Source organism: Thermobia domestica, unplaced genomic scaffold (genome assembly GCF_964235325.1).
Source record: "Thermobia domestica unplaced genomic scaffold, izTheDome1.hap1.1 HAP1_SCAFFOLD_1218, whole genome shotgun sequence".
Classification (NCBI taxonomy): domain Eukaryota; kingdom Metazoa; phylum Arthropoda; class Insecta; order Zygentoma; family Lepismatidae; genus Thermobia; species Thermobia domestica.
In genome coordinates, this window is record NW_027656928.1 from 9,217 (window position 1) to 35,009 (window position 25,793).

The window sequence follows — 25,793 nt, forward strand, 5'->3', positions numbered from 1 at the left end:
ACCCTGTATTGGTTCCGTTCTTCTTTTAGTTGCTCATGACATGCTATAGCGAGTCTCTTCTTTTCTTCGGTTATTTTGTCTACCATTTTCATCTTCTGCCTCTCTTTCTCTTTCTCGAGCTGTTTTATTTTCATTTTCAAGTCTTGTGCCTTAAAAGAAACAACAGAACAAGAATCTGAGTACGAAACTTACCGCAAATATATTAAATTAAAAAGCCTTCGACATGTCCTTTGCAAAAATTTATTAAGGTAGTAAAAGCATCACAATCATGGAAATCAAAAATAATAATACTAAACCTTTATATTTCAGTGCCGCGAACAGCTCGTTAGCAAAAATACAGCACATTGTGTGGTATCAGAGCACTACATTACGATACAATAGTAATAAGGAAGCGGTAAAAAGAGGAAAACTAATACAAAACATAATGTAGATAAAGTAAATTAATCAGAAATAATTCTTTGTTAACAGTTAAAATTGTCACGGTCTTTATGTATCGAAAACAAAGCGGAGCTAAGAACAACAATCTTAAAATTACATTTTAGTTTAATGTTGCGAAAGTTATTGCTTAAAACTAATCAGCCAGATCTCATAAAATTTTCACTTGTTTAAAACAATAAGTCTTATCAATATCTTTAAAATTTCACCTTTCCAATATAGAGGAACTAAAATCATGCTATTCTTTATATTATGATTTGGTGCTTTGAAACTTTTATTTCGTGAAAAGAATTTACCGATATATACATTATCTTTGTACTTCGTCAAAATCCTTTTCTTCTATTGTAAGACTCTCCTAATCTCGCTAATCATTTAAACATTCATAGCTGTGTGAATAGTAGCTCACTTTCATTTTAAAATATAGCAGTCGAATAAAACATTTCTGGACAGATCTTGTTTGTCAAAGTTTTAGAAACGCTGTTCCATATTGCCGATCCAAATTCTAGTTTTGGTCTACAAGTGATTTATATGTTTTATATCTTTGAAATACAGGCTACTGTTTAAAAACAAAACCTGTTTAATAAAGGTTGTTCTGGTAAATGGCCACTGTATTCTATCTTTTTATGTGTGTATGCGAACTCGATCTAGCAACATATGTATCACGTATGATGTGCAACTTATGCTCCTGGTAGAGAGATCTGATTTAAGCAAAATATATCAAAACCGCTTATACACAGAATGAAAAAGCACTTTATTCGTACAAGAATGGTTCTTTCTTTCAGTAGTATGAGATGTTTACGTAACAAATCTTTATTTTATTTATTTATTCTGGTAGGATTTCTTGGTTTGAATTTAAGCGTGTTTTCTAATCGAGATACTTCAGAATATACAAAAGGAACAATAAAGAATTCAAGATACTTGTATTTGAAAAATACTGAGCCAAGTAAAATGAATTTGTATAATTAATAATTGTCAATGATTGGCAATCAAATACTTATCTGCTGACAAAATGTGACTTCTTTATTCGTCACAGAAAATGTTGTATACATTTATTTTGTAAACCGTGCATTTCAGAAACATCCGAAGAAACCTAGTCAAATAGATACATACTGCTATGCTGGCATAGGAAATTTGCCTATTGGTATCTCCTAATGCATATTAAGCAAACCTATATCTTGTAAGTACCTTATATGTTGTTCATATGCCTACACCTGATTGCTTTGACTACAAATATAAATGAATAAAATAGAAAACATATACCTCTTGTTCATACTGCCTTTTAATTTCTTCATATTTGATTCTCCAATTATCCGCTTCAACTTTCAAATTGTTGCTTTCAACCTGTAACTTCTGATTTTCGCTACTTAAAGTTTGATTCTGGAAAGAGAGAGAGAGAGAGAAAAAAAAAGTTAAAACTTATATTCTAGTACATACAACAGCGTTCTTTGAAACCATTAATACTTGTTATTTTAATCCAAACTTCACGTTAAGATAATCAGACTGAAAGTGTGATTGAAACAACCACAAGTCTGTAATTGTATGTTGCTAGGCGAGAGTCTGTGAGAACAGAACAAACATAACAAGATATTAGAATATGTCGTAAAAACATAAGATACTGTGAATTAATATTATTAAGAATTGTAACAGAATTTCCTAAAGATGTTATTTAAAGCACTAATACTTAAGACTGAATATAGATTGAAAATTTAGTATATTAACTATAAATAAATTAAGCGGAACTGCAACAAGGAAACGGAAAGCATTAAATTTATTAATTTTCTGAGTGAATGATGAAAAAAAATCCATGTGCTCATAATGCAGTATATCAGCTTGTCTGGAACTTTCAACTTAAAATTATTAAATGCGTCACCGTTGAGATATTATGTCACAGAAGAGTAAACGATATAATGTGGGACAGTTTATTTCTTTCACATATACAGTATATACTATAAATAAATAATCTGTTCCACGAAAAGAAAACTTCCAATAATTTGCAACAAATGGCACACTTTTTAGAGCCATAAAAATTCATTTTCCTCGACAACTACACAGGAGAATTTACTCCCCAGCATGGTATTTTGTTCGGTTCTGTCATCTATCGATTGATGTACCAAGTTTCATGTTTGGACATTATAATTAAACAAACAATGGAAGTTTACGAGTTAACCATAACTTTGGACTACAGTTTATTAACCATACTATGCTCTGTCATCTTGCTAGTGTCATAATAAAACCCTTGATGAGATCATACTTCAGTAATCAGTTTCAAATAATAGGTAGCGTGGTTATCGTACAGCTTCAACTTCCGGCTTTCCTCACAAATTTTTTCGATGACTAGTCATCCGTACCATTTTGTTTAACTTATTGAGATCTATCAATATATATCAACTTGACAGTTTATTTCCATAAATGTTATTGTAGAATTATTTCTAAAAGATTGAATAACACTTTACCAGGGAATATCTGCAACAGAAATGTATATAATGGAATTGGTAGTATAAACCTAGTACCACTTAAAAGAGCTTTTAAAAAGTGAATATCTAATTTAGTTTTCAACATATTCATTCCACAAATTTCTAGAATCACTTATGCGAAAACTTCTGTTCAAAAAAGTTGTTACACGTCGCCAACAATACAAGTGTGACAATTAATAATTATACAAGATGGTTGGCTACCAAACATTTTATCGGCTGCATCTCTCCGTAGTCATGAACCTAGGTATGACTAATTCAAAAACAACAAATGAACGTAGTTCAAAATAAATAAAGCAACTCAACAGTTTATAGTTTATACAGTTTATAGCAATTTGTTCTCGAATGACACGGGGCGGCTTCTAATTGAAGAAACCTCAGTGAAACTAGTTTTTACTAATTACAGCCCCATGTGTCAGGAATGAAAAAAATCTACTAAAATTTACTTACTTTTCCCCGTAGAATCCGAATTTGCAATAAAAGGAATAGGAATTCCTATTTAACTTTTTAAAGTTGCCCCATCCCAGGGGAACTACATTTATCACAGGTGAATTTTCCTTTTCAAAATGTTAACTATTTATTTCCAACACTTTTTCTTCCGATGCTTATTTCTCCAGATATTGTGAAAGTTAAACGAGCGGAACATACCATTATCGAAGGGATAAATTGTATAAAATTCACATAACTGTTGATAACTTACGAACCCTCCACGCCATGGTCTAGAAACACGAAATTTAAACGCCGTAACAGGCAAAGTTAATAACAATGGAATGTGCCAGGAATTTGTATGTATAATAATCCCAATAACAGGATAATTTGCATTCTGAACAGCTGATCAGCGGTAATCCTACAACATCTAACACAATCTTAGATAAATAAATCTCACTGTCATGGTAACGACACACACAATACATCTAAAGGCCACGACAAAGGCGAAGTTAGCAACCGTGGAAATAACCAGAAATTCCTATGTATAATACACAGAATACTAGGATACCACGCACTTAATACTAGCATACTGCGCTGAGCGTACGACATTGCTATCACTTCGAATTTCGTGTAACAGACATGAATGCGAAACAGTAGGAGCAGCTCATTCTATAATTCACTCCCTGAAACCGCACCCCATATACAGAGTGGACCACTTATTGTTTGTTTCGTTCATTATTTCTTCCTTGTTTAAAAGGAATGTATTTAGCTCACTCACGTAATTAGTTTCTTTAGTAGGACACCCGTTTCTGTTGTACAGAGAGAGAGCGAGAGAGAGAGAAACACTTCCATCTTCTTCGTATAAATAATCTTGAAGTCTATCTACTTAAGAGCAGAAATCATCTTTGCAGACGAGAAGAAGCTGTGGAGGGTGGATCCTTGACAACAGATATCCACCTTATTGGTTGAGTATTTTAAATCTTCTACCCAGTGGCGGATCTAGAAGGTAAAAACTGGAGGGGCAGCCAGAATCCAGACTATGATAGGTATATCATGAGTTTACTATAAACTTTTGAAAATATATAAATAATAGCTTAAATAATTTTTGTCACTCAAAAAACTGGGGGAGGGGGGCTAGGCCCCATCGGCCCTGGACAGATCCGCCACTGCTTCTACCATAAATAAACTTATGATATTTATGGGTGGCAAATACAACGGCCAATGCCTCGCGCTCTAATTGAGCATAATTCCCAGCCGCGGATAGCGTATGTAAGGCGCACGCCACTATTTGCAGTTTACTTTAGACCTCGTTATAAAGAAAGACATGTATTTCATGTGACGAAGCGTCTGTCAATCACAACTGGTTGACGCGCAATCAGAAGGATATAATATTTTCACTTTCTTCAGTAAGGTCTTGACATCTTCAAACTGCTCTTGACGAACCTGTACACTGCCATCTAGCGTCTTTCTTCGAAAGTTCTCCAGCATGCAAGAATATTGTAGGCAAATGTTTATGGTAGAAATTTACCACATCTAGGAATGATTGTAAATGTTTCTTATTTGCCGCGATTTGGCATCTAAAATAGGTTTTAACCTATTTTGTGATGGTGTGATGCATGCCTGTCCTAAATAACCGTTATTAGTTTTAAAGAATAAGCTTTTTGACAGATTTACATGGATATTCATTTCTTCAATATTTTTAAGTACATTAATCTATTTCTGAAAGCATTTTTCCAAAGTTGGGTCCCAAATCAGCACATTATCACCAGAGAACATTTTAAAACGCCTTTGTAACTTCTAAACTAACAGATAAAAATAGATTAAATTACGTACCATGCAAATATCCATAGCAGGACATTGACATTTTCTACAATAGTATGACCATATGATGTATTTCTAATAAGTAGGAACAAAGTTAGAATTGATATATAAGGTTTTATTTCGAAGAAGTGCTTAGATAGTATTCCAGTCAATCAAATAAATGAACGTAAGGGTCAATGTTTACAGCAATTCGATATCTGACACCGTTACAGAAATATGAATACTGGTAAAGTATGCAGAAAGCTTAAAATTATGTAATAATGAAAACCTGTAATTACAACTACCAAAAACTATTGCTGTAATGGTATAGAATCAGAGGAAAACCAATCATTTTGACACTTTCCCACAACTACGTTATTTTACGGAGTATAGCGAACTTTGTCAATGTTCATCGTTTTCTCCTTAACAATTTCAGATATCAAATTATTGTTAATGGTATTATGACCTCTACATCTATTGAAAATCATTTGAGACTGGATGTGATACTTATCTAAATACTTTTTCGAAATAAAACCTTTCGAAAAGAAAGTCAAATTTTCAATCAATTTTAATTTGTTCCTACTTATTAGAAATACGGCATACGTTCACAGTATTAGACACTAAGGTATTTACGACATGCATTGTTTCACTCTGTCTCACTTGCATTCTTACTGTTGTAGATGCCTCCAAATTTTGAATTTTATGCATGTTTGTGATATTGTAGCGTCCAAAGTTTGTAACACTGATTGTTTCACATGTGGATTTCAAAAAAAAAATGAAATCTTTGAGTTTTACGTCCCACGGTTATGCCGGTTAGGCTAAAGGAGACGGTGATAATGAGAGATGAGTGAAATGGTGGAATGAAGAAAGTGGGAGGAAACGGGAGAACCCCGAGAAAACCCACGAGCACGGTGTTTGTCCACCACAAAGTTCACTTGGCGGGGGCTGGGATCGAACCCGGGACCCCAAGCACCAGAGGTGAACGCTCTACCACTGAGCCACCGCGCCCCCGCATGTGGATTTCAGTGTGTGATAACCTGAAGTAGTGATACTTGAAAACATTGGCAACATTATTAGTCTGGTGGTTTTGTAGAGTATCTCAAACAATATCCCTCTATGGATATTTTCATGGTACAAAATTTCATTTATTTTTATATTAGTTTAAAGGTTTTAAGGCGATTCAAGATAAATGGAATATATATAGTAAAGCTCAATGTTAAATTTGTTGATTTAAAGAAAGAAAAGCCTGTCATTACTTCCTCGGACCTTGAGTTCGATTGTTTTGAATGTTAAATAGATAAGAGTAAAGACTCAATACTCAATTCAATAAAATTTAATTTATATTTACTGAGTTGATAGTTCGGCTTACGTACAGAAAGTTGATTTGTCCGTGTCCTACTGGTTTTCAGTGTACTTACTCTGAAAAGCCGTGCCGCTACAGCGGTCGTATTCTATCAAACCACTGGCATTATGAATAAATAATAAGAGTACGAATTATTAATTCAAAGACATCCTAAGTATTCAATTTGTATTTAAAAAGAGGAGTACTATTTCTAAGTAAATAATTATATTACCTTCTGAATCTCCTGGTCAAGCATACACTTCAGGTTTCGAGTTTCGTGGTCAGATATTATGTGCTTCTTCTCTAATTCAACAAGTTGTTTACGAAATTCTTCACCTGAAAGTAATTAAATATGATCATCCGAAAATATTCTGGTATTCTAAAAGAATAATTAAATAAATAGTTTATCTCCCCCCACCATCTCCTTGACACACATACAAATTCAATAAATGAAGTCGATATGAACGAAGCTTCTCTTGACAATTCATAAGAGCTAAAATTTCTGAACATCTGTAACTTTTTCTAGTGTGACTGACGCAACTTTTTTTTTTTTTTTTTTAATTAGCACAACTATAAACTTGCATAATAAAATATGCGAAACAAGTATTATAAGTGAGGACGTTAATTCTTTCACGATACTTTAAAATTTATTTTCACTATTCAATTTTAATTACAACATTACCTTAATCTTCTTAAATATATAAAGGAATAACTTACATTTAGTATTCCAAACTGCCTGTATCTCATGATCATTTCTTTCTTTTTGTGCCTTAAGAAATGCTACTATTGTTTTAATCGTGATTTCATCCTCTGAATCTTTTAGTAGTAGTGCAGGGAAAGGTGGACGAACACTGGAAAGAAATATACAAATAAACAATGTTTCACCGGCGACAAAGTTTGTTTTATATTATATATACTCATGGAACACGATAATAACACTGTTAGTGACTGTTATTTCCGCTTTCTCCCAATATTTCGTATCCGAAACTTTGATTGATGTGTCGAAGCGAGTTAACAAAACGTAAGATGACTTCCATGCTATCAAGTTTATTACTATACATTTATTTAGTCTTCCTTTCATATTCATGCTAGTTCAGAGTATATTTATATATATATATATATATATATATATATATATATATATATATATATATATATATAAATTTTTAAAAATGTATAATTATTGGGATGAAGTTTGTATGATCTGAGTTTTGCTGAGCACTTGTTGTTTGTTTTTTCTACATATATTACCTACTGGAAAGATTTCAGTAAAAATCGCACCCAAATGAGAAATACGAAGGTCATTCCCAAATTAATAATTCCGTGGTAATAAAGTTGATTGTAAAACTACACACATGTAATACGATATGTTACTATGGTCACAATTTATTATTTGCTGATAATTAAACGAACATGAATACGAGAGAAAAAGAGATGTGATCGAGTTCTTACAAAGAGAGGGTTGCTAAGATTCGGAAGTATCTTTAGCAGTCAGCAGGCGGAATATGCAAAGAATGCAATAGATATTAGCGATGTTAGAAGATAAATGAAGTTCTGAGGAAGGGAAACCTCAGTGACAGATAAACATCGAAGTAACAGGTCTACAACCGCAGTGATGGAAGGAAACAGGACGATTGGGGCGTTGATTAGACAAAATCGTCGACTGACCATACAGGAGTTGTGTGTGGGAACTAATTGCAGACATAATGCTAGAGAACGTTAAGGAGTTAAGTGGATGCCGAAACACAACCTCTGAACAATATTGACAAAGAGCAGATGTATCCAAAAAATCTGTTGGAATGTTTTAAGATAGATGGGAATGCGTTTTTCAAGAATGTAGTTACAGGAAAGGATCTGCATCTTCTATGACCCAGAAACCAAATATGCGTCAACAGAAGGCCACTTGTATTCTTCATCAAAACACAAAAAAGTGAAAACTACATGATCTGTACGGAAGATGATAGTAACTGAAAGAGGAGAGAGACTAGAGAAAGAGGATAGAGATGATAGAGACTAAGAGAGTGTCAGATCAGTACTATTTCTTGGAACATAAAGAAACAAAGTGCGAACTTTAATATAGTTGAGGGAAGTTATTAGACGAAAAAGACATTCTACTTAAAAGCCTTGTTCTGCACCACGAACACGCCTGACCCCACATACCAATGAAAACGCCACAAGCCAATAGTTAAAATCCAATGACTACAATTGTTTTTTCTTTTCTTTTTTAAATATTTTTCTTCGTATTATTTAAAGGCACGTGACTTATTGCACTATAGAGCTACCTCTGCGTAGATATATCGCTGTTAATTAATGTCGAAACGCTTTTACAACAGTGATTTAGCCTCATCTGCAGACCCGAACTGGGCCGTTGGCCTGCAGGCCTTTTCAAATACAGCTCGCCCTGTGCTCTCAAAATGCTATGACACTTTTACACGAGAATACGATTTTGGAATCAAGATCAAACTGCCCGATGTTTTTAAAAAAAATAAAATAAACTGCTTAACTGTATTAGTAGCTGAAGAGAAAGAAAAAACATGACATGAAATATTTCAGTTTAACGTCCGATGATAATGTCCTTTAGGCTAAGGGAGACAGATGATTAAGGCAAGTGAATGATGGAAGAATTGGTGAAATGAAATGTGGGAGTATCCCGAGAAGACACACGCACAAACTTACTTGGCTGGGGATCGAACCAGGAACCCCACGCAACAGAGGTAAGCGCTCTACCGCTGAACCTCCGTGTCCCTTCAACTATAGAGAAAGTGTATAGGCAAGAATCTTATTCATGTGCAGAAACGTGCAATACATTCCGCTCGTGACAGTATGCAACGCAAAATGACTAGGAAAAGTCTTGATAAAGAGCGTTGCACGATGAGTGTGTGCGGCTTACATGCCTGTCCGTGCTATGCTACTTGGTTTCGTCAATGACCTCAACGCTGAACATAGCAGCATCCTTACCTGCGCATCTCAGACGCTATGCAAGTACAAGCACATTGCCAGTTTTGGAGAAAAGTAGCCAATGCCTATTTGGCTACAGATGTTTGCGATTGGGCTACTAGAACTTATTTCTTGGCTTGCGACTTGCACAAAAGATTTATGCGGATGAAGAGATGACCGAAAGCAAAGCAAAATGATGTGTGTATTTCTGTGCTGGGACAAAATGTGGTCCGGTTGGCGCGCTGTTAATAAAACTTGGAAAAAGGAAAGACACACATATATATGTATATATAGCGTATATTGTATTTCTCTTTTTAAATAAGCTATTATGCCGTCGATTTCTTATCACTTTCTTTTGATGTGGTAACTGTGATGTATGCCTTATATTTGCGATCATGTAATTTTCGATTCTTTTTCTTTCTTTTGAGATGTGCTTAATATTCATTCGCGTGTTTTATATTCGAAACACGGAATTCACTAAATGCAACGTGAGATGTAACGAATTCAACGCCTACATATATCATCAAATACAAATTAAAATTTACATCCGGAAACTTTCAGCGAAGCACGTGGAGATGAAAAAAACAATCGAAATATATTGACTTTCAAGCAGTCGTGGACCCAACAATTTGCACGTGACAGCTACAGCAGTTTTGAGGCTGAACTGTAAAAGTACTGCTTAAATGTAGCTCACAAAGCGGACTTGAATATTGCAAACATAAAATTACCTATTCAATTTTAAGGTAAGTAGGAAATCTTCACAAATAATAGAGTACAGCGTGTTACAATAATTAGAGTACAGTGGGCCTAAGCGAATAGTTTCAAATTAAATGAAACTTTTTCTGGAAGATACGGACAGCAAGGCTAGGAGTGGTAAATCACTCCTAAAAAGAGAGGAAAGATACTATAATGGCCGAAAAAGAGAATAAAAGAGACCAAGTCACAAAATGCTCAAGACATCCTTATGCTTAATACATGGCTAAAATAACCGCACAACCGTATATCTGATAAAATTCTACCATTAAAACATGTAACATGACACCCTTTGCATTTGAAATTTCGAATACCAATCAAAGATGTCCGCCATGATGCTTGATAGCTCCATCTGATGTGTCAGACCACTTCCAAGTTTCATCATTCTCCCTCAATCCGTTCTCAATACACAAGGATGGTGAGGACTTTTGTTTTGTCATGTATATTGATAGATTGTGTGAAATCTCTATAGTAGGTAGATTTTAAAATCTATCTAAAAAACTTATTACAACCAAGAAAGTACTTACGAGAGTCACTGGCAAGAGAGTGCAATAAAAGTGGCTAGTGATATGAAATAAGTTGAGAATTACTAATCTATACTGAAATATTCTGTACCCAATACCGTGTAGTCTTAACGAGAATAAAATAAATGAAAAGATCAGTTGTATGAGCAGAGAACTCTTAATAAATACGTTACTACACGATTCTGAAATATGTTTAAAATCATGTTTGAAACTGTTCAAAACATTTTGAACACCTTTTTCATGTTTTAAACACATGTTTTTTTTAACTGTTTTTTTTCAATCCTGGTTTGTGCCCTGGCAGGGTTAATAATAATGAACAATACAAAATCAACGAAATGAAATATTCATTGTTGTATAGGGAGTTTCCAAGTCCGAATTACATTAAACTCCATTTGAGTTGTACGCTCCCCAAACTCTTAGGTTTGCGCTTTTCCTGAGGGCCGGCCCTGCTCACCTGAGTTCCATTTGTTTGCCTCTCTCAAAAACAACCCTGATATACACCTTTATAGCGAATTAGAAGAAAGTAAAATTGCTGCGAATGCATGGGCCAAAGAAATCTGATTTTTTTTAAAGCACAAAGGATAGTTGTTTTCAATAGCCATTGTACGTACATATCTATTTTCACACGAACTTTCCAATCCTACTTCCTTAATATCAACATTTTACATCAGAGAAGCCATTACTTTCAAAGGACTTTCGTAATTTTTATCTCAATGTGTTAAGTTTCGTGTACGTCCTCAAACTACTAGCATCAAAATGGAAACTAATATATATGGCGTTCCACAAGAGATACATTACGCAAAAAAAACCTCTGTATCTTCGATCTGTATGATTTTTCACAGAGTTGAAGAAATCTGTAATCTAATAGCTTGACGAACCACAACTATAAATTGAAACTAATATCAATCATTTTATCTTTCTTCTCTTCTCACCCTCATGCTAATGGGGGCTGATAGCGCCATTGGTAGTGTAATTATTAATTCTAATGATGAAAAAAGCATGTCAGCTTACATTATGCCACCTATTCAATAACTTTATAAAAAAATATATCGGGCATAGGCTTACACTATTATTTTAATAATGAAAGTTTACGATATCAATTAGTCTTAATTTATACTATACCTTAAAGAATATAATATACAATAAAACTGTAAGGCAGGGATGTATTGGAAGATATATAGAAGTGTAGGGCATATATACTAAGTAACTAACTTACTCTATGGCCTATGGAGTCCGAAGGTTTAATGTCAGGTTCACAAAAGCTCTCCACTAACTTCTATCCTTAGCCAACTGGATTTAGTTTCTCGTTTGTACTCCTATTTCTGCGAGACCAATCTTGTCCTCCCATCTGCGACTAGGTCTTCCTGGTCGTTTTCCGATTGGACTTTCAGTTAAGACTTTGAAAGCGTTCCTACTTTCTTCCATTCTGGCTACATGACCTGCCCATCTAAGACTCCTAGATTTGATAACCTTAACAATATTTGGTAAACCGTACAAATTGTGTAGTTCTTTGTTATAAAGTTTCCGCCATTCCCCATTTCCGTTCCTCTTGGGTCCGAATATTCGTCTCAGGATCTTGTTTTCAAATATTTTCAGTCTACGTTTTTCCCTCAGGGTAACCGACTATGTTTCGCAACCATACGGAACAACAGGCATGATTATAGTTTTATATATATTTTAAACTTCAAATTCCTCGATAGAACTCGCAATGACAAGAGATTTTAAAATGAATAGTAACACAAATTCCCTGCTTTTAGTCGACATTTAATTTCTTCTTGAATATGGTTTTCGTCTGTTAATATTGATCCTAGATATCTGAAAGAAACCACTTTATCAAAAGTATTATTCGACATTTTGAATGCATCCATAATTTGCCGTATTACGATCTCGACGAACTTCGATGTATTTAGTTTTCTCTGCATTTACTTCTAAACCCATGTCCCTTAAGCGTTTAATAAGACTTCTGAATTTCTTTCTATTGTTCTTCTATCATTCCCTATTAAATTTACATCATCAGCATATGCCATAACCTGGTGAATACCATTCAACTTTAGGCCCTGGTTGCTATCTTTGATTTTCCTTATAACGTATTCCAAGACAAAGTTTAATAATAATGGCGACAACGCATCTCCTTGTTTCAGGCCATTCCCGATGTGAAAGCTCGTGGACAATAATTTTCCTACCCGGACTTTACTTTGGGATTCATTTAAACATATCTTAATTAATCTAATTAGCTTTTTCGGTATTAGAAATTCTATAAGAATGTTGTATAATGTTTTTCTCCCAACATAGTCGTAAGCCTTTCTAAAATCAACAAACAATTGACGTACCGGGCTATTGTATTCCCGCTTCTTTTCGAGAATTTGTCGAATGGTAAATATTTGGTCGATAGTCGATCGATTTCGTCTAATTCCGCACTGAATCTCCAATAATTTCATCTGTGTACGAGGTCAATCTTGCTAATAGGACGTTGAAGAGAATTTTATAGGATATTGACAGAAGAGAAATGCCTCGATAAATATTACAATCAATTTTGTCGCCTTTCTTGTGAATTGGAACAATGATTAATTCTTTCCAGTCTTGGGGCAATTCCTCCTTGTTCCAGATAAGGAGAATAAGTTTGTGTATCTTGTTCCACAATTGGGCGTTTATACACTAAATATTTTTATAGTTCAGCGTATACTTACTTTAAGTAAGAAGCGTAACAGAGGAAAACAAGGTGGGTATACGCAGTATTTTTTGAAAACTGTAGAGTGCCCATCTTTCAAAAATTTTAGCAATATATCACTGAACAAGGGGACATATCCCGGAGAATGTTCAAATATTGCAATCTCTCCCAATTTTCGTTAATATAAGTTAATATAATAATGGGATATAATAAAGTTAAAATTAAAAAAAAAAAGTTATATATATTGGAGACACACATAATTCCTATGCTGGCATGATCTTTCTTTCCCAGACAAATGTGAAGACATCGGGGCAACGGTTGAGAGGTTCATTCTTCTTCCAATTCAGAAGATCGTACGAGTTATTGGCTCTGGTAGTACAAATGGTACTTTGGCTCTATTGTGAGGTACGCAGGGATGACACTATGGTATTAAAATCGTGAGTTGGACTTGTCGGATTACAGACATACCCTGGGATTCGGTACCTTCCGATGTTGGGACGCTTCCCGGCACCAAAGCAGAGCTACTCTTGCCTTAAAACGCTCTGGTGCCAACGCTGGAGATATTGGCACTCTCACTTGCCAGAGGAGTTCCTCGACCAATAGGTATAACTGACGACGGGTCTCGCTTTGATCTGATAAGAAAAGAACTTCCTCTTCTACACGAGAGGGGAAATACACTTAACACTGAAGATGAAGCTAGGTCACTGGATTGAATGAAGTTATAGTTTCAGTTTAGGCATATGACACATGCAGAATGAAGAAATATAATTTTTTTTTTACTAAATATGACAATTTTGTCGAAATATTATTTAAAGCAAGTCTTAAAACACGATATTTAGATCCGACACAGCATGAAATATCAAGATCCTTGTTCTTATTGTCCTGAGAGGCACGATATAAAATACGAAATTTCATATTTTTCTCTCTCGACAGTGATCCCAAAATTTCCGTTCTCTATCTCCTTGCAGCGGGTGTGAGAGGAGGAAATAGGATGGAACCTTAAGCTCTGTGCTGATTAGATGCACTGTACGTGAGAAAAGTGGGAAGGATTTGTTTGGCTTCTCGTGGAAAAAAAGGACTGGCTCATACTGTTTCAAGGGGAAGGAACCCAAGGATTGATTTTCGAATCATTATGTTTGCTTTGCGATGCTTATATACAAAGAAAAATAAAATAAAATTGTTAATGCACTTTACAATTTCGGAATTAAGTAACACCAATGTTTGAGTTCTTCTATTATTATTATTATTATCATTATTATTATTATCCTCTTCTTTGCAAACATTGAGAGGACGAACGAATATTCCTGATCTATATTTTAAAATGGTTTACCTCTGAATGTTACTGTGAGAACATGCATGTGAAGCCATTTAAATAAATACGAGGGACATACAGCAAGTAAGCTTAACTTTTTTCACAGGGAAGCTTTATCATAAACAGAAAAGTCATTGTCATAACAAAATACAATCTTTTGGCTATTTCTCAATATAATTGCCACTGGTATTGATACATCTGTCGCACCGTAAAATCAATTTCAAGAAACCCTCTTGATAAAAGTCCATGCCCAGCGCTTTGAAGAAGTTTACAGCCTGTTCATCTATTCGCTACTTCCGAAGTGATATCCCGATAGTATTGGTCTGAAACCAGAAAAAAAAGTGGAAGTCTGATGGGGTAGGAGCGGAGCTGTAGGCTGGGTGATTCAATCTCTCCCATTCTGGACGATGAATGTGTTCTGCAGTGTCCCTTGCTGTGTTGAGTCTTGCATTGCACTCCAAGAACACAGCCCTTCGACTCAAGACCTGGTCTCTTGCGTCGAATACCAAACTTCAGTTATATTGGCATTTCCTGAGGACAGACATTTTTTCCCCGTAACGGGTGAGCTGGATGTTACCACGTTATTAAGGTAACCTTGGCTCCTGGAGTAAAGTTGTGTACCCACATCTCATCGGCTGTGGTGATCCTAAACAGAAAGTGACTGTCTTTGTGCTCGTACCTCACGAGCTGTTTGAGACTTACTGCCGGTTGTGGAGTCTTGTGATCAGACAGAGGTCTCTCGGCATTCATCTTTCCGACACTTTTCGATATCCCCAAAAGTCATTAATCATTTAGTGGGCTTGGGCACGTTCTATACCTGATGTAGATGCAACATCAAATAGTTACGCGTCTGTTATCTAACATCATTTCCTGTAATCTGTTGACCTTTGTTGCAGTCATGGACATGGAGAAACGCCAAGATCGATCATCTTCCAAATTTTGGCTTCCTTCATTGAACATTTTAATTCAGCGCCCAACCACTTGACGCGACATAACATCTTCATAAACGCTCTGTGCGCGTCGGTGATTATCTGAAACACTAGACCCATATGCCCATTTTTAGCCCACAACATGCACCTCCATTTGTGACCACGATTCCAGCACATGTCCTGTCATGCTGGTTTGCACTCGACTGAGTTCAGGCACCCCGATTTGCTGCTTATCTCTACTCTTCGGCACTCCTCGCATGCACCATTACTTCTCTGCTCTCGCTCTTCCCATCGTCACCTCAGAACAGATTGTCTCGTTATAACAATGTTTTCACTTTGTAATGAAGTTTCCCTGTATATATATATATATATATATATATATATAAAGTTTCCGGAATTTCCTTTGTAATTACAAAATAGCACTAAGTAGAGGATACCGACAAATAAAAAAAATCAAATTTCACAAAGAAACACACACACACGTGAATTTCTATCTGCAATAAACTTATTTGTGCATTATTTTTTATGTGTCCAGCTCAGACAATTTAATCATTTCATTTTAAAGGCTGCTACTTTTTCACGCATAGTGTAAGTAATCATTGTGCATTCTTGCAACGGATATATCAGCAACGAGGCAGACGAAGCAGCCGACGGCCTTGGCCATCGGCAGCAGCCAATCACAGTTCTACCCGTGCTTACGTCATTTTGGTAGGTGGACTCACGTTAGCAGCTGGACAAAGAGGAAGCTGCGTGACGTAGCTGACATTGGGTGCCACGACTTCAAGAGAAGACAAGCATTTTACACTCACTGCTGAAAATAATTCATACAAAAATGTAAAGTAGTACATATCCATTTGCATTTTTGTAATCAGAAGATATCCACATTTTGTATTGTTACAATTTGTCCATGTCATTTGGAGAGATGTAAGTATCAAGCTTAGCTTCAAATATAATCACTGTTTTATGCGTACCATTGGCGTTATTCTGACCCGGAAATTGTCACCTCGTGTTCTTCATTTTGGTGTGCATGGTGGAATATATTGATATAAACGAATTCTCATTATTTTATGTTCTTTTTCAGTTCAAATGATGCTGAAGTTTTATTTTATTCATAAGTTTAAGGTTGTTTTAATTTTTGCCTATGCGTAGTTAGCGGTGAAAGAAGCTATTCCTTTAGTGATAACTTGTTTCGTCGTTAACGCTCGGGCGAGATATTCGATCAATGACTACCTAATGTAATGCTTACTCTACTTGGATTTTCATCCTATGGGGTAAACATCACATATCTTTCACAAATCAAAATTATGGCAGGTTTCGGCCAGCTATCAAATGATGTACGGTAGGTTTAAGCGGGGAACAAGGGGAAGGGGCCTCAGTAAATTTAGTCTCTGGAGCTGCCATTGTATCTACATTTACTAGGTGAATCGTAATTTCCCGTGCAACAGAACAATATCAGATACTTACTTAATGTTGATGTTTTCCTCTTCCCTTTTCTCATATGCCTGGAATATCTCTTTGATTTCCTGCAAAACAATTATCTAATTTTAGCAAATGTAAGCTAAAGCATCAAAAATCAATATAACCATATATTTCACGGATGAAGGAAAAAGAACAGTGGAAAAAACTACAGAAGAAACCTATTTAGAACATTTTATATATCTGATCTACAAAAGACAAATATTCTACTTCATATGCATATCGACAAATTTGAAAACCTAAGACAAAAATGAATAAAATTTAAACTTTCAGTTCGTGTAATTAATGTCTTGTCAAGTTAACAAGGAATGACAGTCCATTCCTCTTATCACTAGTCCTGTAATGAAAATAAAACAGCCAGCATGACCGGTAAGAAACATATATGAACTAATAATAAGTATTAGAAAAGGGGAAGAAATGACAAGAGCACAGTTGGAAGGCGAGTGTGACAGGGATATTGTTTCTCGCCAACCTTACTTGATATATATCTAGAAGAGGTAGTGAAGCAGAGTCTAATGTTACATAACGAAGACGGTATTTCGGTTGGAGGTAGAATGATACGGTTTGTGGATGATCTGGCGCTTGTTGCGGAGTTTGGAAGAAAAAAAAGTAATATGTTGGAAAACTCGAGGAAGAACTGTGAAGAATATAGGATGAAAATAAATGTTAAAGATAAAAGCCATGGTGATTTGAACGAAGGGGTTGGTGTCAAATACAGACGTAGGAGGGAATAAAATAGAACAGGTGACTAGCTTTCGGTAACTTGATAGTATTATTAATGAAGAATTGAAATGCGCCAATGAAATAAATGCAAGGATACAAAATGGCGAAAGGAGCATTTAGGAGAAAGGAAAGTGTATTTTGTGGATTCCTGAATAAAGAGTTGAGAAAAACTCATAAAACGCTTCGTGTGGAGTACTGTACTGTATAGAACAGAATCATAGATATTACGCAAAAGCGATGAAAAAAGACTGGAAGCTTTCGAAATGTGAAGAATGGACAGAAATAGCTGTGTTGAACGGAAAACTAATGAGATTACAAAATACCTAGTGATGAGGAACAATCTTAGATGTAATTGAAAAAAAAAAGAGCAACTGCTTGGAAGACTGACTGAGAAGGAACTGTTATTAGGGATGTGCTAAAGTCAATGGTGGCAGAAAAGAGGAACGGGGGGAGGGGGCAAGGGGGGCCAAAGAGGCTACAGTTGATGGACAGTATCGAAACAGGAAAACCGTACGTGAAGATAAAAAGGTTAACTGAGAACCGCAAATGTGGAGGGTTCTGTTACAGATTCCTTCACAAATTACAAGTCGAATTCTTACCTGATTTGCTTTCCTTCTTCCTGTAGGTAACGCTGAAGGGAAATTGAATCTATCCTCATCAGGCCGAGTCACCTGTACTTCTTGAGTCATTTCTGCAAATTTCATAACATGCTGAGAAATAAAATGAAAGGAACAGCTTAGCACTTCGGAAATATTTGTGAACGGTTAAGGATAAGTTTAATAATAATAATAACTTCCAATTTACTAAATACTACAATGGTCATCATATCTCCGTAAATTCTTTGCCAATTAAAGGAGCAATTTTCTGGAATCATGTGATGAAAGAATACATGAATTCTAAAATGAAATGATTGTATAAAGTAATTATACTTAAGACTTTTTTTTCCCGAAAGCACCGCTTCAAAAATGCGTCTCCGATATATTATTTGTACAGAAGTCATACTAAATAAATTCCACTGTTGAACAAAATGAAATTACATTATGCATACAGTGCTGCATAACTCATTTAAGTAAAAGGAAAAATACAACCCCAGAGTGTCTACTGGAATACCAGAAAGTAAATTCATGACTTTTTCATGACTTTTCATGACCTTTTTGTTCAAATTTTCATGACCATGGCAATAAAAATTTACCATTAGTAATAATAAACCCTTACCATCAGTGGTGCATCGGTTAAGATGAAGATCACATTAGTTCTTATTTGTCTAATGTACATAATGTCGATTAGCTGACAACTAATTTTAAAATGCAAGAGCAATTTAAAAGGCAGTAAACAAATTTTTAATTGCGGTTCAAGTATGGGTTTAAGGCTTACCAGGTTCTATAGATTTAAAAAATCTTGTGAATAGTCCCTTTACATTCAGCTAGGTTTTTTATCTGTATTTTATGTACTCTGAATTCTAAATTTATAATTTTCGTTTACAAGAAAAGACTGATTACGTAAATATACAATTCTTTTCCATCGTGTCATATTTGAAATTAGCGTACATAAACATACTGATAAGACCTACTGAATTTGTTCATAATGGAACCTTCATCCTGGATGGGGTCTGATGCCTTCTTTCTTCTCTTTTTTCAAGGGTACTTTTACAAATATTTTTTTCTCACAGTCTGCATACTAGTATCACATCAAAACTTAAGAAAAGTGAACACAAAAATGGACATCTTGATTGAATATCACATAATTAAAGAACTTATCACATAATTAAAGATTGAACTTATCACATAATTAAAGATCATAGTGAGTTTAGTAAAAAAACATTTCATAAAGCTTTATATGTAAAAAATTATATTAGTTTACATAGAGTCTGGATACTTTCATATACTTTTAAGCTAGTCATATACTTTTAAGCTCTTTCCAAAGTATTCATAATTTTAGGGGTCGCTGAGATAAATAGTGACATTTTAATCCAATTCAACTTCAAGGTCATACTCCACTCTCTAGGAGTGAGGTTGGGAAGGGGGCGAGATTTTAAAAGTAATCAAAAACGACCGATATTAGTGTTAAATTCATAGTTTTCGAGGTCTCTGAGTTTAACGATATCAGTTTTCAAGATGTTCAAGTTAATTGTCACCCCTTGGGGTGGGGGTAGGAGAGGATGACTTTTTCAGATAAGATAGCTAATTAGTAACTACTGTAATTAGAGCGAATTAAAAACATTAACATATTTTCTCGTGCTTGCACGGAACTATGCGGGTTGCTAGTCTTAAATATCACTTATTGTGAATCTTAAAGAAAGAATCTAAAATTCTGCCGCCTTGTGCTCGAGCACAGAATAGCACTTACCTAAATACGGGCCTGCTCTTACCAGTGAATCACTCTATACTGTATTTGAAGTTTTAATTCTGAGTATAATTATCCATCTAGCAGAAATTTGTCTGAAATTAAGCACTCAGAGAACTGCCCAAAGACAAAACAAATTATAAAAGAAATTCGTTTTTAAAAAATAGATCATCAAATTTAAAATCTGCAAACTCAAACGAATAATATTATTTGCATAAGTCTAAAGGCCCAAAAATATACAATTTACATTTCTTAGAAGTAAAGAAATAACAGATCAGAAAGTTGGACAGTAAAAAGTTGTTACTATATTACAGAGACTACAAGATGAAATGGGGAGCAGCTAGGAAGACAGTAAAGTACCAGTTAGCCAGCACTAACTGGTGGGGGAAATTCTCACAATTACTGACCTGATACAACTGTTTCAGTACATGCAGTATGAGGTATAAAAGTATGGAGTATAAAAATATACTCTGAGATTTCAGATTTTCATGACCAGTTGGGTAAATAAAGGACTTTTTCATGGCTTTCATGACCACTAAGCAAAATATATGACTTTTTCATGACTTTCATGACCAGTAGACACCCTGAACCCCAATAAGCCAGCAACAACAAAGTATAAATACTGTGTCAGGGAAAGAGTTCTTAAATTGATCAATGCATAAATCCGAAGGCATACTATAAACCTAAGCAATGCATTCTAACCAGAGCATCAAAACTCGCCAATTGCCACACTTGAGGCCAATATCACGGCGTCAATTCGTATGTTTCGTAGTGTGGGTTCACATTCTTAAGAAAAAAAAAATCTTTAAATGAAATGAAATCTTTCTATTCAACGTCCCGCGACTATGCTCCTCTTGACGAGAATATGGAAGGGAAGCCTGATAAAACCCATGGACATGATGATGTTCACCACAAATTTCTTGGCTGGAGATCGAACAGGGAGACTACCCACCGACTACCACTGAGCCACCATGCCTGCTTAAGAAAATAGAACGGTTCGTCAATTGTGAAAGATATCCGGTTTCAAACAGCAAGAACATGATATGAATCAATATCAAATGTATTCGATTATAAGCAAATCCCCGAAAATCCAAACCCAAAATCAAAATGGAATTTATTATTTGATTTTTTTTCTCTGACGAAAAGCAAAATCCGATAAAACTTAGAAGTTTCAGTGACTTGGGAACACTGAACCTACACAATGGCAAAAACTTACTGGAAAAGACTTCTGGCGATATTTTTCGTAAAGGGTGTAGTTTACTTTACCAACCGTGTTAACAATATCGAACCTGAGTAGGACATTTCTTGAAGCAAGACAAAAATACAAAAAAGATTGGCTTACAACAGGTAAATACGGTATTTATTGCTAGATATACGAGATATATGGTGACAATGCAATGAGTGATAAAGTGCGAAAATGAGTCAGATCGTTTGAGGAAGGTAGGGAAAACTTTTATGACGTGAAACTCAAAATCTGATTAAATATTTTGGCTGGGAAGAATTTGATCTTCCGTCATGCAGTCCAACTCTTATGCCTAGCGACTACTACGTATTCCACCCTCTTCCCACATAGAAACTTTTTTCGACATTGATGAAGTGAAAACTTGCTATCATCACTAGCATATTTCCATGAGAGGGTTATCCAAAAATTCGTTATAATAAATGTTTAAACCGAAGGAAATTATGTAGAAAAATAGAGTTGTAAGTACATTCATCAGTTTTTACAATGTTTACTTGTTTTGTTTTTATTGCAGATAGACATTACTTAAAAAGTAACCCTCGTTACATATACACATACAGGGTTTGTCCAACTAATGAGACTGGCCGCCGTGCAGCGCTCCAGTCGCCACCAGTCCAAAGTGAAAACCGCCTCAATGGGTGGTATTGGTGATGGAGGTCTTACCTAAGCATCGCACCGTGCGGCAATCGCTTCTGAGCAGTGAAAGAATGAGGATCGATCGTTGCTCAAAGTCACAGGATAAAAAGCGAAAAATGGAGCGTACGATAGAGCACATTACGCCATCAAATTCTGCGTTCGCTTGAACAAAACTGCTTCAGAGACTATGCCTTGATTAAGCAGGCCTACGGAGACAATGGCATGTAGAATGCCCAGGTTTTTCACTGGTATAAAGACTTCAAAGACGGACGGGAGACAGTTGAAGTCAAAGATCGATCTGGCGAGTTCTTCGGATGAAAACGTATCAAAGGTGAAACAACTCTTGGACTGACCGTCGGTTGAGTCTGCGATTAATATTGGAAGAACTTAACATGTGCACGCCAATGGTACACAACATTGTAACCAAGAATTTGAACGAGAAAAGTTTTTGCAAAATTGGTATCAAAAATGTTGAGTGATGAACAAAAACAACGACAAGTTGACGTGTCGTGAAATGGTGGAGGTTGTGGAAGGTAAAGCAGACTTTTTCCTGTTCCCCAAAGTGAAAACCGCCCTGCAAGGTCGTCGTTTTGATGACGTCGCCGCCATAAAGAAGGCCGTAACCAAATCTTTAAAAGGCATTTCGGAAGCTGACTTCCAGGGAGCGTATGAATCATGGAAATCGCGCTGAGAGCGGTGCATCGACGCCCAAGGGGACTATTTTGAAGAATTGTTAAAATCGAACGAATAAATTCCTGTTTATAGACTCAGTCTCATTACTTCTTGGACAAACCTTGTAAAATAAATAATTATAACAACGGTGAAATTTCTTTCTACTCTCAGAAATAGTATGGATAAGTATTTAATACAGTTTTTGCAGATTAGTGAATGAACTCTGAAATACTTACAATGTTTTCTTCATAATCGTCTGCTTTAGGATTCACACACACTACCATTCTCACTTGTCCCTCTCCTTCAAAGTAATATCTGAACAACTTGGTTAAAGCTGACTCTCTGTAAGGAACCATTTTGTTTGTGCCATACATTTGATTTTCTCTTAACACCTCTAAGCACGTTCGAAGGTTCATTAGAGATGTGTTAATATTATCTGAAATATTTGCATACATAATGTAAATTAAAAAAGGTATGCTCAAGTCACATTTTTGTATAGTGAAAAAAAAAAAAAAAAGACTAAGATTTACAAAACAACTTCGCAGTTATGAAAAAACGGGACCTAAACAACAATGTATTGTTCTTTATTAAGATCATTAAGATCAAAAACAGTTTCAATAATACTTTCGACATCCTCAGTTGAAAAAAATGTCCCTCTAAATATTTTTCGCATCTTACATTGAGTAATCATCAGGGCCCGGGTCTTGGTGACCTAAAATTTTCTAAAACGTGACCTATAAAATGACACTAAAATTCCTGTAAAATGACCCTAAAATTCACAAAAAATTGACCTTAAAATTTACGTTTTTTTAAAACGTTTATTTCGTTAAACATTGTCATTTTTTGAATATCTATTAGATTTTAATTATCATTTCTCACTCATTCTCAAAAATTTTGTTTCAGTTAGTTGCAGTATATTGATCAGGCCATTGTACGGCATTTTACGTATTGAAAGCGTCAATTCACTCCCGAATTGAAACTAGGAGCACACTTAAAGAATAGAAGTTCGCAAGTGTAGACTGAATACATGAGAATAATAGATTTAAAAAAAAAACTATTTAAAATCGGTAAGTCTTCTCATCCACTTTTAGTTATTCTCGTGATCACATCCTTTGTGGTCAATAATCAAACGCCATCTGTTTGGACACGTACCAATCCTTACCCCTAATCAACCAGCTACAGCTTAGTGTTCATAGCTTTTTAGAAATGCAGTTTTCCACCCCAATACTCAGGAAGCAGGAAAAGATATAACTTTATATTTTTCAAATCCGTAAACAGTTTCTTATGTAGAAGAAGAAAGATTAAAAAGACCATAAATGACCTGAAAGTTACCTTAAAATATTAAAAAATGACCTGAAACTTCAAAAAGGCAAAAAGTGACCAAAAGTTGACCCTAAAACAATACCTTTTAGAACCTTGAGTTGATGGATAACGTTTTTATTTGAAGTTGCCTTGCCCTATGCGTAAGAGAAAAAAGTTGACTTGTCAACAATATCCGGGCCCTGGTAATCATCCTCCTTCCAGTTGTACATTAAGAACACTAACCTCGGAATGTGAAAATAATTTTTCCTCTAAAATTAGGTTGTATGTGGTATTTTCTTCCTAATGCAAACATTTGGGATGTGAGGATTTAGCAAAGTTTTTGCTAGTTGAAAAGGGTGAAAGTATTCACTGAAACTGTTTTGGGAAGTGCGACGCATTTTTGGGTAACAGTTTTTCTTAATTCAACAAAATCCATCACTTACTCTAACACAGTATGGCCACAGACACACAGACATTGCAATCTTTTACTAAATCTTTCATCAGATAGGGAAACGTAGTAGTACGGAAGAAATAAAATTAAAGAACTAAGAAATGGAAGTGAACCAGATATGCATCATATCGGATTGATTGTGTTTCAGTTTAACGTATCTTTTCAGCACCGAAGCTGTTTAAAGTGGGTTCCGAATCAGTACTCGGGTTTGTATCCAGGAAGTGTCTCTACTGCAAACTGAATCCAAGGTTCACAGGAAACCAGTGCGTTAGCTAATCAGTTTCGGCACTGCACCACATTGAAATGCTGTCACATGATAATGTCCCCAAGTTGAGAGTAGATATAGTTTGGTGGAGGAATACATAAATAATGGTACAGGTTGGTCAGTAACAACACTGAAAAGATGACTTACAAATGAAGAGCATTTACTACAAATGATGGTCGTGAAGATGCATGACGTCATACGTTTCGTTTCACTTTTAATCCAGATACGTTTGACTTCTTCTCAAATTGCAATATTGCGACGAAGGAATGTTCTAAATCTCTTTCATAACGCTCAAAGTGAATTGATGCACATTCTTATCTGTCCCTACTTCTACAAGATGATGTAGCATTCACTTTGTCAATACTTCACACATGCTTAAGTCTTTTGCTAACATCTTGTATACAGCTAATAATAAAATGTTCAATACGACGCCACTGTCCTGCAACATGCAAAATAGAATTGATTATTATATCCCACGTTATAGTATAATGAAAAGCTGAAAATTTCATTAATACGCCATGTTTGGGCACCATTTTCTCAAAAAACCCAACTTTTAAATTCTGAATTTTTTTCAACTATCTGAGAAGTACCTAAGTATTTAATATCCGTTAACCGTTCAGGCGGCTGCAGCCCCTAACATTCGCAATTAATTATTGAAATTTCAATTTTTGTACTTGAAATGTAAATATTTCCTATGGGCATTTAGGTCCTATACACAAGGCGAATTGAAAGGGAGTATGAAAATTTTGAGAGATGAATCCTGACATCAAATCAAGTAGAAAAGTTCCTATAAACAAGAGTCGAATTCCACTTCGTTTTCGAGTTACAGGGTTTCCAACTCGGGACACAAAATCGGCTCACGATAATAGAAAATTATATATAAAATTTCGCGTTAAATCAGAAACTGTGTTAAAATTATGATGAAGTTCAGAAAGTTGATTTCTATCTATATGATGATTTTTACGTGAGTTGCAACTCGGTTGGCAGTGTTGCCAATTTAGTAGAACTTTTATTTGCTTCCAAATGACACTACGTGGATTTTATTTGATATTTGGTATTTATTAATGATTGTGAACATCACACGA

The 25,793-nt window shown here is 35.3% G+C and overlaps 1 protein-coding gene across 1 annotated transcript; it reads right to left on the minus strand.

The window, feature by feature from the left end:
• Positions 1–2: 2 nt before the first annotated feature.
• On the minus strand, positions 3–23,150 carry LOC145677683 (kinesin-like protein KIF23; the record flags this gene model as incomplete). The annotated part of the gene is given in 7 exon segments (XM_081748102.1): positions 3–149; positions 1,696–1,812; positions 6,710–6,813; positions 7,195–7,328; positions 17,065–17,123; positions 18,399–18,509; positions 22,927–23,150. Coding segments are annotated over 7 exon segments (891 nt in total), but the record flags the coding sequence as incomplete, so codon positions are not given.
• Positions 23,151–25,793: the final 2,643 nt, after the last annotated feature.